General features: G+C 41.3%; 1 protein-coding gene across 1 annotated transcript in view; it reads left to right on the top strand.

Annotated features, from left to right (window-relative positions):
• nrap (nebulin-related anchoring protein) overlaps positions 1-14332 on the top strand; it is a gene marked incomplete at both ends in the record, with an annotated part of 172762 nt that overhangs the window by 135820 nt on the left and 22610 nt on the right. Inside the window, 5 exons of the mRNA XM_084141430.1 lie at positions 336-443; positions 5822-6133; positions 6474-6578; positions 6713-6811; positions 7128-7232. Coding sequence (XP_083997556.1) covers positions 336-443; positions 5822-6133; positions 6474-6578; positions 6713-6811; positions 7128-7232 — 729 coding nt within the window. The remainder of the gene's footprint in view (positions 1-335; positions 444-5821; positions 6134-6473; positions 6579-6712; positions 6812-7127; positions 7233-14332) is intronic.

Here is a 14332-nt window from a genome sequence, read left to right as displayed (position 1 = left end):
CTCAAAGAATGAGAGTAAAAAGCATCACATATTCCTATTTTGTCAGTGATGGGGCCAGAAACTGACATGATTTGGGCAGCGAGATTGAATTGTTTTCCAAAATGTAGATACCACCACTTTCAGAAAGAGAGCCTAGATAGTAAGTTGATTTTGACAAACAGCTTAGGCGTTCCTCATGACGGGATCTCCAATTAACTTTCCAATGAACAATTGTAACATAAGATATTAGATGATAAATAATATGAATAACTGATCCAGTCTACGTCACGCTTATGAAGGCTCTGGCAAACAAGGGCCTGGACTTGTTGGTTCTGATTGTTTGTTTTCCTCTTCAGACCAAGTACAGAGAGTCATGGCACACTCTAAGGGCTCAGGGCTACAAACTGACCATGCAGGACATCCCCTTCCAGGCTGCCAAAACCTCAATGGACTTAGCCAGCAATGTGAGTAGTACTTCGTTTATGAATGCACTCTTTGAAAGTACAGTAGTTGTAATAGCCATTTTTATATAAAATAAAATGTACTAGAATTGTGTAAGAAATATAAATGTATAGAATATTATCTGGATAAATATGTTTATGGAACCCATTTTATTTTGGTTATTGTACCACCTGCTGGCCATTTATGTTACTACCACGTAGAACCAGCTTATAAGGGGTTAACTGGCAATATGACGCCATTTCCGGGTCTTTTATTTCATATCTCCTTATCCTTTGGCTGTTTTTGTTGGATAATTTTGTACCTTTTTGAGTTTGTGTTTTATCATCATTATCATCTTGGAATTTGTTCAGATAACCTGGAAACAGTCAATGCCTTCATTACCCAAAACTTGAAACTGAGTGACACCAGTCTCAACGGCAACAGTGAAGAGGCGACTCCGGGATGTTGACCTTCTAGGCAGAGTTGCAAAGAAAAAGCCAAATCTCAGACTGGCCAATAAAAATAAAAGATTAAGATGGGCAAAAGAACACAGACACTGGACTTTTTCTTTGCAACTCTGCCTAAAAGGTCAGCATCCCGGAGTCACCTCTTAACTGTTGACATTGAGACTGGTGTTTTGCGGGTACTATTTAATGAAGCTGCCAGTTGAGGACCTGTGAGGCTTCTGTTTCTCAAACTAGACACTCTAATGTATTTGTCCTCTTGCTCAGTTGTGCACCGGGGCCTCCCACTCCTCTTTCTATTCTGGTTAGAGCCAGTTTGCGCTGTTCTGTGAAGGGAGTAGTACACAGCGTTGTATGAGATCTTCAGTTTCTTGGCAATTTCTCGCATGGAATAACCTTCATTTCTCAGAACAAGAATAGACTGACGAGTTTCAGAATAAAGTTTTGAGCCTGTAATCGAACCCACAATTGCTGATGCTCCAGATACTCAACTAGTCTCAAGAAGGCCAGTTTGATTGCCTCTTTAATCAGCACAACAGTTTTCAGCTGTGCTAACATAATTGACAAAGGGTTTTCTAATGATCAATTAGCCTTTTAAAATTATAAACTTGGATTAGCAAACACAACGTGCCATTGGAACACAGGACTGATGGTTGCTGATATGGTTGCTGATAATGGGCCTCTGTACGCCTATGTAGATATTCCATAAAAAATCAGCCGTTTCCAGCTACAATAGCCATTTACAACATTAACAACGTCTACACTGTATTTCTGATCAATTTGATGTTATTTTAATGGACAAAAAAATTGATTTTCTTTCGAAAACAAGGACATTTCTAAGTGACCCCAAACTTTTGAACGGTAGTGTATATACAGCTGTGGAAAAAAATTAAGAGACCACTGCAAATGTTTCTTAAATCAGCATCTCTACATGTATGACAGCCATTCCATTCCAGTGACTGTTGAATTCCAACACAGGCACACCTCATTCTACTGAATTAGGTACTGATTAGGTGATCACATGAACCAAATCTTATTTAACGAGGAAAAGTATAAAAAACACTGATGTGGTCATCACTATCCTCTTGCAATAGGACCAGCTGGATGGCAAAAAACAGTGCTAATAGTACCTCAAAAGTAATATTAATCAAAAAATAACTATTGACCATGCCAAAAGAGTTGAAAATGAAAGTTTTGAGTGGGGAAAAGAAGGGTTCAATTCTGGCTTTACTGGCAGAGGGATACAGTGAGCGTCAGGTTGCTTCCATCCTTAAAATTTCAAAGACGGCGGTTCATAAGAATAAGGTCAAGCAGCAGACATTGGAGACAACCAAGCTACAGACCAGCAGAGGGTGAAAACGACTCACTACTGACCGGGATGACCGCCAACTCATTCGAATGTCACTCAACAACCGTAGGATGACTTCAAGTGACCTACAAAAATAATGGCAAAACGTCAGCTGGGGTGAAGTGCATGGCGAGGACGGTTCGAAACAGGCTCCTAGGGGCAGGGCTGAAGTCGTGCAAAGCTATAAAAAAGCCCTTCATCAATGAGAAGCAAAGAAGAGCCAGGCTGAGGTTTGCAAAAGACCATAAGGATTGGACCGCAGAGGACTGGAGTAAGGTCATCTTCTCTGATGAGTCCAATTTTCAGCTTTGCCCAACACCTGGTCGTCTAATGGTTAGACGGAGACCTGGAGAGGCCTACAAGCCACAGTGTCTTGCACCCACTGTGAAATTTGGTGGAGGATCGGTGATGATCTGGGGGTGCTTCAGCAAGGCTGGAATCTGGCAGATTTGTCTTTGTAAAGGACGCATGAATCAAGCCACGTACAAGGTTGTCCTGGAAGAAAACTTGCTTCCTTTTGCTCTGACATTGTTCCCCAACTCTGAGGATTGGTTTTTCCAGCAGGACAATGCGCCATGCCACACAGCCAGGTCAATCAAGGTGTGGATGTAGGACCACCAGATCAAGACCCTGTCATGGCCAGCCCAATCTCCAGACTTGAACCCCATTGAAAACTTCTGGAATGTGATCAAGAGGAAGATGGATGGTCACAAGCCATCAAACAAAGCCGAGCTGATTGAAAATTTGTGCCAGGAGTGGCATAAAGTCACCCAACATCAATGTGAAAGACTGGTGGAGAGCATGCCAAGACGCATGAAAGCTGTGATTGAAAATCAGGGTTATTCCACCAAATATTGATTTCTGAACTCTTCCTAAGTTAAAATATTAGTATTGTGTTGTTTAAAAATTAACATGAACTTATTTTCTTCGCATTATTCGAGGTCTGACAACACTGCATCTTTTTTGTTATTTTGACCTGTTGTCATTTTCTGCAAATAAATGCTCTAAATGACAATATTTTTATTTGGAATTTGGGGGAAATGTTGTCAGTAGTTTATAGAATAAAACAAAAATGTTATTTTTACCCAAACACATACCTATAAATAGTAAAAACAGAGAAACTGATAATTTTGCAGTGGTCTCTTAATTTTTTCCGCAGCTTTATATACAAATACATACATACACACATATATATACATACATATATACACAGACACACACATACACATACACATACACATGTACACACATACATACACATATTGTCAAAGTGCGACGTGAATGCGGTAGGCGAAGTCAAACGCAGGACACCGAGCTACTGGAAACGTACTTTACCAACAACGTAACCAGAGTACAAAACAACCTCCAAACAGGGAGGAGAATACCCGCACAATAGCAACTGCCGAAAATGACGAGAACAATCACACACAACACACAATGAATGACAGAGGGTTATATAGGGAATACAATACAACATAATAGGAAACAGGTGTACACAATCAAGACAAAACAAGTCAAACACAGAAACATAGATCGGTAGCAGCTAGTACTCCGGGGACGACGAACGCCGAAGCCTGCCCGAGCAAGGAGGAGGAGCAGCCTCGGCTGATTCCGTGACACATATATACACATATACATATATATACACATACATACATAAATATACACATACATATAAATGCATATACATACATATTTCCCTTTATTACTTTTAAACCCCACCACCCCTTCCCTAATTGGAGTAAACTAGTGAACAACAACGCTTAGGCCCCTACTTCCAGCTCATGTATACTATATACATTTTATGGACACAGTCAATTTCACAATAATTATATTTTGCTTGTTTTTACTCCTGAACTTCCTCTACCCTCCACCTCTCCGATAATTTTCATGATGTCCATCCGGTTTGCTTCTATATGCCATATCTCTCCAACTGTGCTCCTTCACAAAAGCTCTCAACCTATAACCTATATACTTATTATGGACACAGCCTGCCCTACATTAGTTATCTTGCTGTTATTAGTTGTTGTTAGTTGTTATTAGTCCCATCCTTCAGCTCCATTCAACACCTCCCATCTATCTCTTAACACCATCCATATTGGATTTCTATTTGCTATATATTTTTCAACTGTACTGTGATGTTTCACAAAAGTTCTGAACCCTTCTATTCTCATTGTTTCTACAGATTGTAAATAAACATTTTTGCTAAAAGTATTATTATATTATTGATCGATTGAATATAAATTTTCAGATCACCCAGATAACTGAACTTTGTGAGTAATAAATATAATTGCAATCAAGAAATCTCATTAATTGGAAATGAGTTGTAACCCTTACCTGTATTTTGGTGTCTAATAGAAATGGCGAATTAGAAAATTGGAACAGAACCCATAACAACGGTAGAATTTGGTTCCAAATCTCTGCTCTTGATAACTAAATGTTAGTCTAAAAGAAATGTGAGATAATGTCTAGATGCTTTTTATTGTGGAGATCAAGTTTATAAATTGCCTGGCTGGGCTGATGAGTCAGTGGATTGCACAGACAGATGGAACAGAGTAAATAGGCATTTTAAAGTCATAGATTTAGCCGGTGGTAACTTGTGGAATAGACACCGGCTGGAATGTGGTTTTAACCAATCAGCATTCAGGATTAAACCCACCCGTTGTATAATAGACACCAAAATACAGGTAGGGTTCCAACTCATTTCCAATTAATGCACATCTTCCAATAAAACAACTTGAGATTTCTTGATTTTAATTATTCACATGTATTACTCACAAGGTCCAGTTGTTCCAAGGTTTGGGTAATGAACGCATGGATTGTTTCCAGGTTATTTGAACAGATTCCAGGATGATAATGGCAAAAAGGAAACTCAAAAACAGCACCAAATTATCCAACAAAAACAGTAAATGAAAGGATAAGGTAAGATATGAAATAAAAGGAACCTTAGCTAGGAACTTTAGCCACTACAGTAGTACCTATTTGCATGTAAGACACACTGAGTATACAAAACATTAAGAACACATGCTCTTCCCATGACATAGACTGACCAGGTGAATCCAGGTGAAAGCTATGATCCCTTATTGATGTCACTTGTTAAATCCACTTTGGTCAGTGTAGATGAAGGGGAGGAGACAGGTTAAAGAAGGATTTTTACAGTTTCCTGTACGTATCAAGAATGGTCCACCACCCAAACGACATCCAGCCAACTTGACACAACTGTGGGAAGCATTGGAGTCAACATGGGCCAGCATCCCTGTGGAACACTTTTGACACCTTGTTGAGTCCATGCCCAGACGAATTGAGGCTTTCTGAGTGCAAAAGTTATCAGATTAAGAAATCACAGGTTCACTGTGCGCTCCCCATGCAGGCTGCAGTTCCAGTCTCCCAGCACGAAGGTCAAAAACCTTCCTTATTGATCACAACAACACAATGGGGGGGGGATAGAAGAAAAAAATGAGTTTTAACAAAATCAAATAATGAAATGTATATAATAAAGTCACCAATGCATGACAGTAAATTTGATCAAGTCAATCATAAGATGCACATATTGCCTGTTCACTCCTCTCTTTCCCTTCTACCAACCTAGGTCCAATACAAGCACAACCACCTGCTGGATAAGGGCAAGCACATCGGCGCACGCAGCATCCTGGATGACCCGCGCATGCTACACTGCATGCAGATGGGCCGGCTGACGAGTGAGCAGGGGTACCGCAAAGACGCACTTTCCAACAGCGGCCAGTACCACCTCAATCCAGATATGATCAATTTAGTTACAGCCAAGAATGCTCAGGCTCTGGCCAGCGATCAGGACTACAAGAAGAGGCTCCATGCGTATACTGTCCTACCTGACGATATGAAAGTCCAATGGGCCAAGAAGGCCTACAACCTGCAGAGCGAGGTGAGACAGCAAGGAGAAGAGAGGAAGTGGGAGGGTGGAAGAGGAGAGTGGAGAGTGAAGGGGAGAGGGAGAACATGATTAAGGGAAATATACTATTAAGTATTAGGAAATTGGAGCAGGGGCTTTCCCCTCAAATTAATTTAACAAATCATGTCCCAGGGTGCAACATTGTTTAGAATAGAATCGAATAGAATCGTTTTTACCATTGTACATTTTCAAAATAATTGAAGAGATCTCAACCATAGTCTTCCTCAGGAAATGCAAAGAAAAATATTCAAATAAAAGTTTCAGTAAATATGAGGGTATAAATAGCAACCCCCTCTCCGCGTCTGTCTTCTAGAAACTGTACAAGTCGGATCTGAACTTCATGAAGGGCGTGGCCTGGGATGGTGTTGGGGCGCCTCAAATGGTTTCTGCGAAGAAAGCCGGAGAGCTCACCAGTGATGTAAGTACACAACTAGTGGCCATGTTACCTGAGAAATTAGATTAGAATAACATAATGTAACAGCTTTAGAGTGTGTGTGTGTGTGTGTGTGTGTGTGAGACTTATCCTTATGTGAAGTGGTCTTGGTCTTGCAGAAGAAATATCGTCAGCTGCCAGACAGTCTGAAGTTCACCCAAGTGGCGGACTCTCCAGACATTGTTCATGCTAAGAACAGCTACCTCCAGTGCAGCGAGGTCAGAACTCTTATTCATTTTGTTAAATCGTCAGTGTCTTCAGTTCAGAAGGGCTACTAAATCTAATAGAACCTGCTCTTTGAGCAGAGCGGGCTTCAAATACTATTTGAAAATATTTAATATACAGCTGGGCTTGATTGAGCTTGCCTAGTCACAAAAGACAAACCCCGCCCATTTGGCACTCCAGGCAGACTAAAGCAAACGCTAAAAGTATTTGAAATATTTCAAATAGTATTTGAATCCATGTCTGTCTGTGACCCCCTTCAAAAGCAAGTTCTGTGTAATTGTTATCAATGATATTCTCACCATGTTACAGAGGCTGTATAAGTCTGGAGACTCGGACGCCATGCACAAATATACCTTACATGCCGATGACCCTGACTTCATCAGAGCAAGGATCAACGCGCAGCAAATTAGCAATGTAAGAGACAAACTATGCTTTTATTTTCTCTAAAGCCCTGTAGACACTCAGTTTGTACAACTGATGTACAACAAAGACAACTGTTTTGATACAACGGAGAGTTTGTCTACACAAAAGTGTATAGACAACAGTTGCCGAAACACCACACAATCGTTGTGCAAAAACGCTCCATTGTATCACAAAGATATCAGTTGCATCACAACCTTGTGTCAAATGTGTTGTACATCAGTTGTCAACCTGAGTGTATACAGTGCCTGACAATGTCAAACAAAGAATTAGATCCATTATATCCAAGACAAATCCAAACACTGTCAAGACTCAACATATGCAAGCATATCGAGATTGACCACACAGTGGTGCATGTTTATATCTCATAAATGCATATAAATCAGTCACATATTTTTGTATTGTAACAAAACTTGAAGAAAACATATTCAAGCACATTCAAATTCAGATGCAAATTCCAGTGAGATGAAAAGGCCTAGAAGGGTACAACCTGGGATAATGGTAAAGGGCCAACGGCCACACCCTCTCATAAAATGCCATGCCAATTGGCCACATTGTGGCGCTATAACAAGCGATTGAAAATGCAAAATTTGAAAGGTCACGCCCCAAACAAAAAAAACTGGTACATAGGTTCCTCTCCTCACACTGTGGCACTGTAATGGGCATATGTTTATATCTCTTGATCTGTTAGACTCAGAGTGATGAAATTTGGCACACATGCTCAGGGATATGAGTCTAGCTAACCTGTATGGTTCATTTTGGCTGCATAGGGGCACTGTTGGACAGGAAAAAACATTCATGGAAACTCATTGGCTCATAGCAGCCATATTGTTTAAGTTAGAGTACTGGAAAATGTTGTGTTGAAAGACATGGCTAAATATTTGATATATACCAAATTTGGTGCCAATCAGTCTAGCGGTCCTGGAGAAGAAGAAATGTAAATAGTCAACATCATTGAAAATTGTCCAAAATACCTCAAAAGCTAAATATTGCATGACCTGTTCGATGTGGAGTTCTGATATTTGGCAAGCATGGTAAATAGTACAGAAGTAGCTCATCCTAGGGCAATGTGTCCAATTTGTCCTGATGGTGGCACAGTGAGCACACAGCTGAACCCTGGCAACGCTACCTGCGGCTATAATTATTATTATTATTCCTCTTCTTCCATAAGGCAAAATTAAAAACGCACATTCCAGTGAGATGTTGAGGCCTAGGAGGGTGCAACCTTGCATGCTGGTAAAGTGCCATGGGCCACACCTTCACACATAATGCCATGCCAATTGGCCACATGGTAGCGCTATAACAATTGATTTAACAGGCAAGCAAATATTGCAAGGTCACGCCCCTCACCCCATGTAAGCTAGAGACCAAAAAATTGGTACATAGGTTCCTCTCTTCACAAGGTACATATTTTCCTCAAAAACCCATAGGGTCCGCAATGATAAATCTCTGCCATTTTGAATTTTGTGAAAAACACTCAAAACCTTACTCCTCTGGCACCTAATGACCGATCTGCACTAAACTTCATATATAGCATCTATGGACCAATATCTCTCTATGCAACATTTTCCAGACTAGTATCTGAAACAATATGGCCGCTATTGACCAATAAACATTCATGTGGGCGTGGTCTGGCATATTAATGCATATAAAACAGACAGGGATATTCATATTTTAACCTAACATGATACACATGTTCAAAACACTGTCAAGACTGTGGCGCATCTCTTGATCTGTTCGCCTCCGAGTCATGACATTTGGCACACATGCCCCTCTACAGCTCAGTTGGTAGAGCATGGCGTTTGCAACGTCAGGGTTGTGGGTTCGTTTCCCACGGGGGGCCAATATGAAAATGTATGCACTCACTAACTGTAAGTTGCTCTGGATAAGAGAGTCTGCTAAATGACAAAACATTTAAATATATGGGGTATGAGTCTAGCTAATCTGTCAAGTATGGTTAGGTTGGCCGCATGGGGGCATTGTTGGAACGGAAAAATCATTCATACAAGCTCATTAGATTATTGTGGCCATTATGTTTGAGCAAGTCTTGGAAAATATTGCGTTTGAAGATGTGCATTCGTAGATGCTATATACCAAATTTGGTACTGATCGGTCTAGCGGTTCTGGAGAAGAAGACGTTTAAAGTAGTCTATAGCATAAAAAAATTGTCCAAAATATGCATATTGCATGATCTGTTTAATTTTGAAATGTGATATTTGGCAAGCGTGGTAAGGAGTACAGAAGTAGCTCCTCCTAGGGTGATGTGTCCAATTTATTCTGATGGTGGCACAGTGGGCCTGCAACTTGAACCCTGGCGTTGCTGCTTGCAGCTATATTTATTATACATCTTCTTCCGTAAGGCCAAATTAAAATTAAAATTCCTCTGAGATGATAAGGCCTAGGAAAATGCAACCTTGGATGATGGAAAAGGGCCAAAGGCGACACCCTCTCATCCAATGCCATGCCAATTGGCCACATGGTGGCGCTATAACAATAGATTTAACATGCAAACTTTAAAAGGTCACACCCCTCACCCGTGTAACCTAGAGTCATACAATTCCGTGCTTAGTTCACTCTCCTGACAAGGAACAAATTTACCTCAAGGACCCATAAGGTCCGCCATGATGGATTTTCCGCCATTTTTAATTTTGCGGAAAACACCTAAATTACATCTCTTCTGGAACCACTGGGCCGATCTGGATAAAACGTTGATATATAGCATCTATGGAGCAAGGTTTCTCAACGCAATACTTTCCAGGATAGCATCTCAAACAACATGGACACTGTTGACCAATAAACGTGTATTTGTATTTATTAAGGATCCCCATTAGCTGCTACCACTACTCTACTACTACATATCTACAACACAAAATCCATGTGTATGTGTGTGTAGAGTGCGCGGCCTCCGCAATGGATTGGTCTCAGCCTCCGGAATGGATTAGTTCACTGAGATGGGTGTGAATCAGTCAGGTGTCTCGTGTGCCATAAATAAATATATATACTACTGCTCGAAAAAAAAGAAGCTTGGTCGACCAAACAATCGACCAGTCGACTAGTTTGGCGGGTCATTTTTGTTTTTGTATTTTACCCCCTTTTTCTCTCCAATTTCGATCTTGTCTCATCGCTGCAACTCCCCAACGGGCTCGGAAGGTAAAGGTCGAGTCATGCGTCCTCCGAAACATGACCCGCCAAACCTGTGCTTCTTAACACCCGCCCGCTTAACCCGGAAGCCAGCTGCACCAATGTGTGTATGGGCGGCAGGTAGCTTAGTGGGTAAGAGCGTTGTGCCAGTAACCGAAAGGTCGCTGGTTCTAATCCCCGAGCCGACTATGTGAAAAATCTGTCGATGTGCCCTTAAGCAAGGCACTTAACCCTAATTGCTCCTGTAAGTCGCTCTGGATAAGAGCGTCTGCTAAATGACTAAAATGTAAAAATGTAAAAAATGTGTGAGGAAACACAGTTCACCTGACGACCGAGGTCAGCCTGCAGGCGCCTGGCCCGCCACAAGGAGTCGCTAGAGCGCGATGAGCCAAGTAAAGCCCCCTCCGGCCAAACCGTCCCCTAATCCGGACAACGCTGGGCCAATTGTGCGCTGCCCTACGGGACTCCCGATCACGGCCAGTTGTGATACAGCCCGGGTCTGTAGTGATGCCTCTAGCACTGCGATGCAGTGCCTTATACCGCTGCGCCACTCGGGAGGCCCAACATTAATTTGTTTACTGTAAAATAGCATTGTATCTGGTCAAACCATTTTTTCCAAAAGTTTACTAAGGGTTGGTAACAGGCTGATTGGTTGGCTACAGTGGCTTGAGAAAGTATTCACCCCCCTTGGCATTTTTCCTATTTTGTTGCCTTACAACCTGGAATTTAAATGGATTTTTTGGGGGGGGTTGTATCATTTGATTTACACAACATGCCTACCACTTTGAAGATGCAAAATATTTTTTTATTGTGAAACAAACAAGAAATAAGACAAAAAAACTGAAAAATTGTGCGTGCATAACTATTCACCCCCCCCTACCAAAGTCAATACTTTGTAGAGCCACCTTTTGCAGCAATTACAGCTGCAAGTCTCTTGGGGTATGTCTCTATAAGCTTGGCACATCTAGCCACTGGGATTTTTGCCCATTCTTCAAGGCAAATCTGCTCCAGTTCCTTCAAGTTGGATGGGTTCCGCTGGTGTACAGCAATCTTTAAGTCATACCAAAGATTCTCAATTGGTTTGAGGTCTGGGCTTTGACTAGGCCATTCCAAGACATTTAAATGATTCCCCTTAAACCACTCAAGTGTTGCTTTAGCAGTATGCTTAGGGTCATTGTCCTGCTGGAAGGTAAACCTCCGTCCCAGTCTCAAATATCTGGAAGACTGAAACAGGTTTCCCTCAAGAATTTCCCTGTATTTAGCGCCATCCATCATTCCTTCAATTCTGACCTTTCCAGTCCCTGCCGATGAAAAACCTCCCCACAGTGAAGCATGGTGGGATGGTCTTCTCGGGGTGATGAGAGGTGTTGGGTTTGCGCCAGACATAGCGTTTTCCTTGATGGCCAAAAAGCTCAATTTTTGTCTAATCTGACCAGAGTACCTTCTTCCATATGTTTGGGGAGTCTCCCACATACCTTTAGGCGAACACCAAATGTGTTTGCTTATTTTTTTCTTTAAGCATTGGCTTTTTTCTGGCCACTCTTCCATAAAACCCAGCTCTGTGGAGTGTATGGCTTAAAGTGGTCCTATGAACAGAAACTCCAATCTCCACTGTGGAGCTTTGCAGCTCCTTCAGGGTTATCTTTGGTCTCTTTGTTGCCTCTCTGATTAATGCCCTCCTTGCCTGGTCCGTGAGTTTTGGTGGGCAGCCCTCTCTTGGTAAGTTTGTTGTGGTGCCATATTCTTTCAATTTTTTAATAATGGATTTAATGGTGCTCCGTGGGATGTTCAAAGTTTCTGATATTTTGATCTGTACTTCTCCACAACTTTGTCCCTGACCTGTTTGGAGAGCTCCTTGGTCTTCATGGTGCCGTTTGCTTGGTGATGTCCCTTGCTTAGTGGTGATGCAGACTTTGGGGCCTTTCAGAACAGGTGTATATATACTGAGATCATATGACACTTAGATTGCACACAGGTGGACTTTATTTAACTAATTATGTGATTTCTGAAGGTAATTGGTTAAACAGGATCTTATTTAGGGGCTTCATAGCAAAGGGGGGGAATACATATGCACGCACCAATTTTTTCGTTATTTATTTTGTAGAATTTTTTTGAAACAATTTATTTTTTTCATTTCACTTCACCAATTTTGACTATTTTGTGTATGCCCATTACATGAAATCCATTCTTGGGTAGCGGAATGACTTTTGCGTCCCTCTAGACGTGAGGGCACACACTTTCTTGTAGGCTTAGATTGAAGATATGGCAAATAGGAGTGGCAATATTGTCCGCTATTATCCTCAGTAATTTTCCATCCAAGATATCATACCCTGGTGGCTTGTCATTGTTGATAGACAACAATATTTATTTCACCTCTTCCACACTCACTTTACGGAATTCAAAATTACAATGCTTGTCTTTCGTCATTTGGTCAGTTATACTTGTATGTGTAGGGTTGGCATTTGTTGCTATCATTTCATGCCTAAGTTTGCTAATCTTCTTAATTTATAATGTAGTTGGCAATATTAATGGGTTTCGTGATCACAGATCTCCTCATCTGCATAATGACAAAGCAAAAACTGGTTTTTATAATTTTTTGGCACATTTATATTTAAAAAGAAATTAAAATATCACATTTACATAAGTATTCAGACCCTTTACTCAGTACTTTGTTTACGCACCTTTGGCAGTGATTACAGCCTTGAGTCTTCTTGGGTATGACGCTACAAGCTTAGCAAACCTGTATTTGGGGAGTTTCTCCCATTCTTCTCTGCAGATTCTCTCAAACTTGAACCCGATCGAACATCTTAGGAGAGACATGAAAATAGCTGTGCAGTAACGCTTCGTTGGGCCAATCAAGGACATTAACAGACTTTTCCCGAAGCCACTCCTGCGTTGTCTTGGCTGTGTGCTTAGGGTCCTTGTCCTGTTGTAAGGTGACCTTCGCCCCAGTCTGAGGTCCTGAGCGCTCTGGTGCAGGTTTTCATCAAGGATCTCTATGTACTTTGCTCCGTTCATCTTTCCCTCAAGCCTGACTAGTCTCCAATCTCCACAGAGGAACTCTAGAGCTCTGTCAGAGTGACAATCGGGTTCTTGGTCACCTCCCTGACCAAGGCCCTTCTCCCCAGATTGCTCAGTTTGACTGGGCGGCCAGCTCTATGAAGAGTCTTGGTGGTTCCAAACTTCTTCCATTTAAGAATGATGTGTTCTTGAGGACCTTCAATGCTGCAGAAATGTTTTGGTACCCTTCCCCAGATCTGTGCCTTGACACAATCCTGTCTCGGAGCTCTACGGACAATTCCTTCATCCTCATGGCTTGTTTTTTGCTCTGACATGCACTGTCAACTGTGGGACCTTATATAGACAGGTGTGTGCCTTTCCAAATCATGTCCAATCAATTGAATTTACCACAGGTGGACTCCAATCAAGTTGTAGAAACATCTCAACTGTAGCTCAGTTGGTAGAGCATGGCGCTTACAACGCCAGGGTTGTGGGTTCGTTTCCCACGGGGGGCCAGTATGAAAATGTATGCACTCACTAATTGTAAGTCGCTCTGGATAAGAGCGTCTGCTAAATGACTAAAATGTTTAAAAAATGATCAATGGAAACAGTATGCGCCTGAGCTAAATTTCGAGTCTCATAGCAAAGGGTCTGAATACTTATTTAAATAATTTTTGATTGTTTTTTTGCAACAATTTCTAAAAACCTGTTTTTGCTTTTTCATTATGGGGTATTGTGTGTAGATTGATGAGGGGGAAAATATAATTCAATCCATTTTAGAATAAGGCTGTAACGTAACAGAATGTGGAAAAGGGGAAGAGGTCTGAATACTTTCTGAATGTACTGCCCGATAATTACTCCTCTGTTTTGTAGGGGTGCATGATTGGAAATGTATCATTTTGTACCAAGCAAGTACTGTTATCGACCTTGTTATATACGGTGTAATTACTTGA

Source organism: Coregonus lavaretus (genome assembly GCF_964263955.1).
Source record: "Coregonus lavaretus genome assembly, chromosome: 25".
Taxonomy (NCBI): Eukaryota; Metazoa; Chordata; class Actinopteri; order Salmoniformes; family Salmonidae; genus Coregonus; species Coregonus lavaretus.
This window is presented reverse-complemented; position numbering and strand designations above follow the sequence as displayed.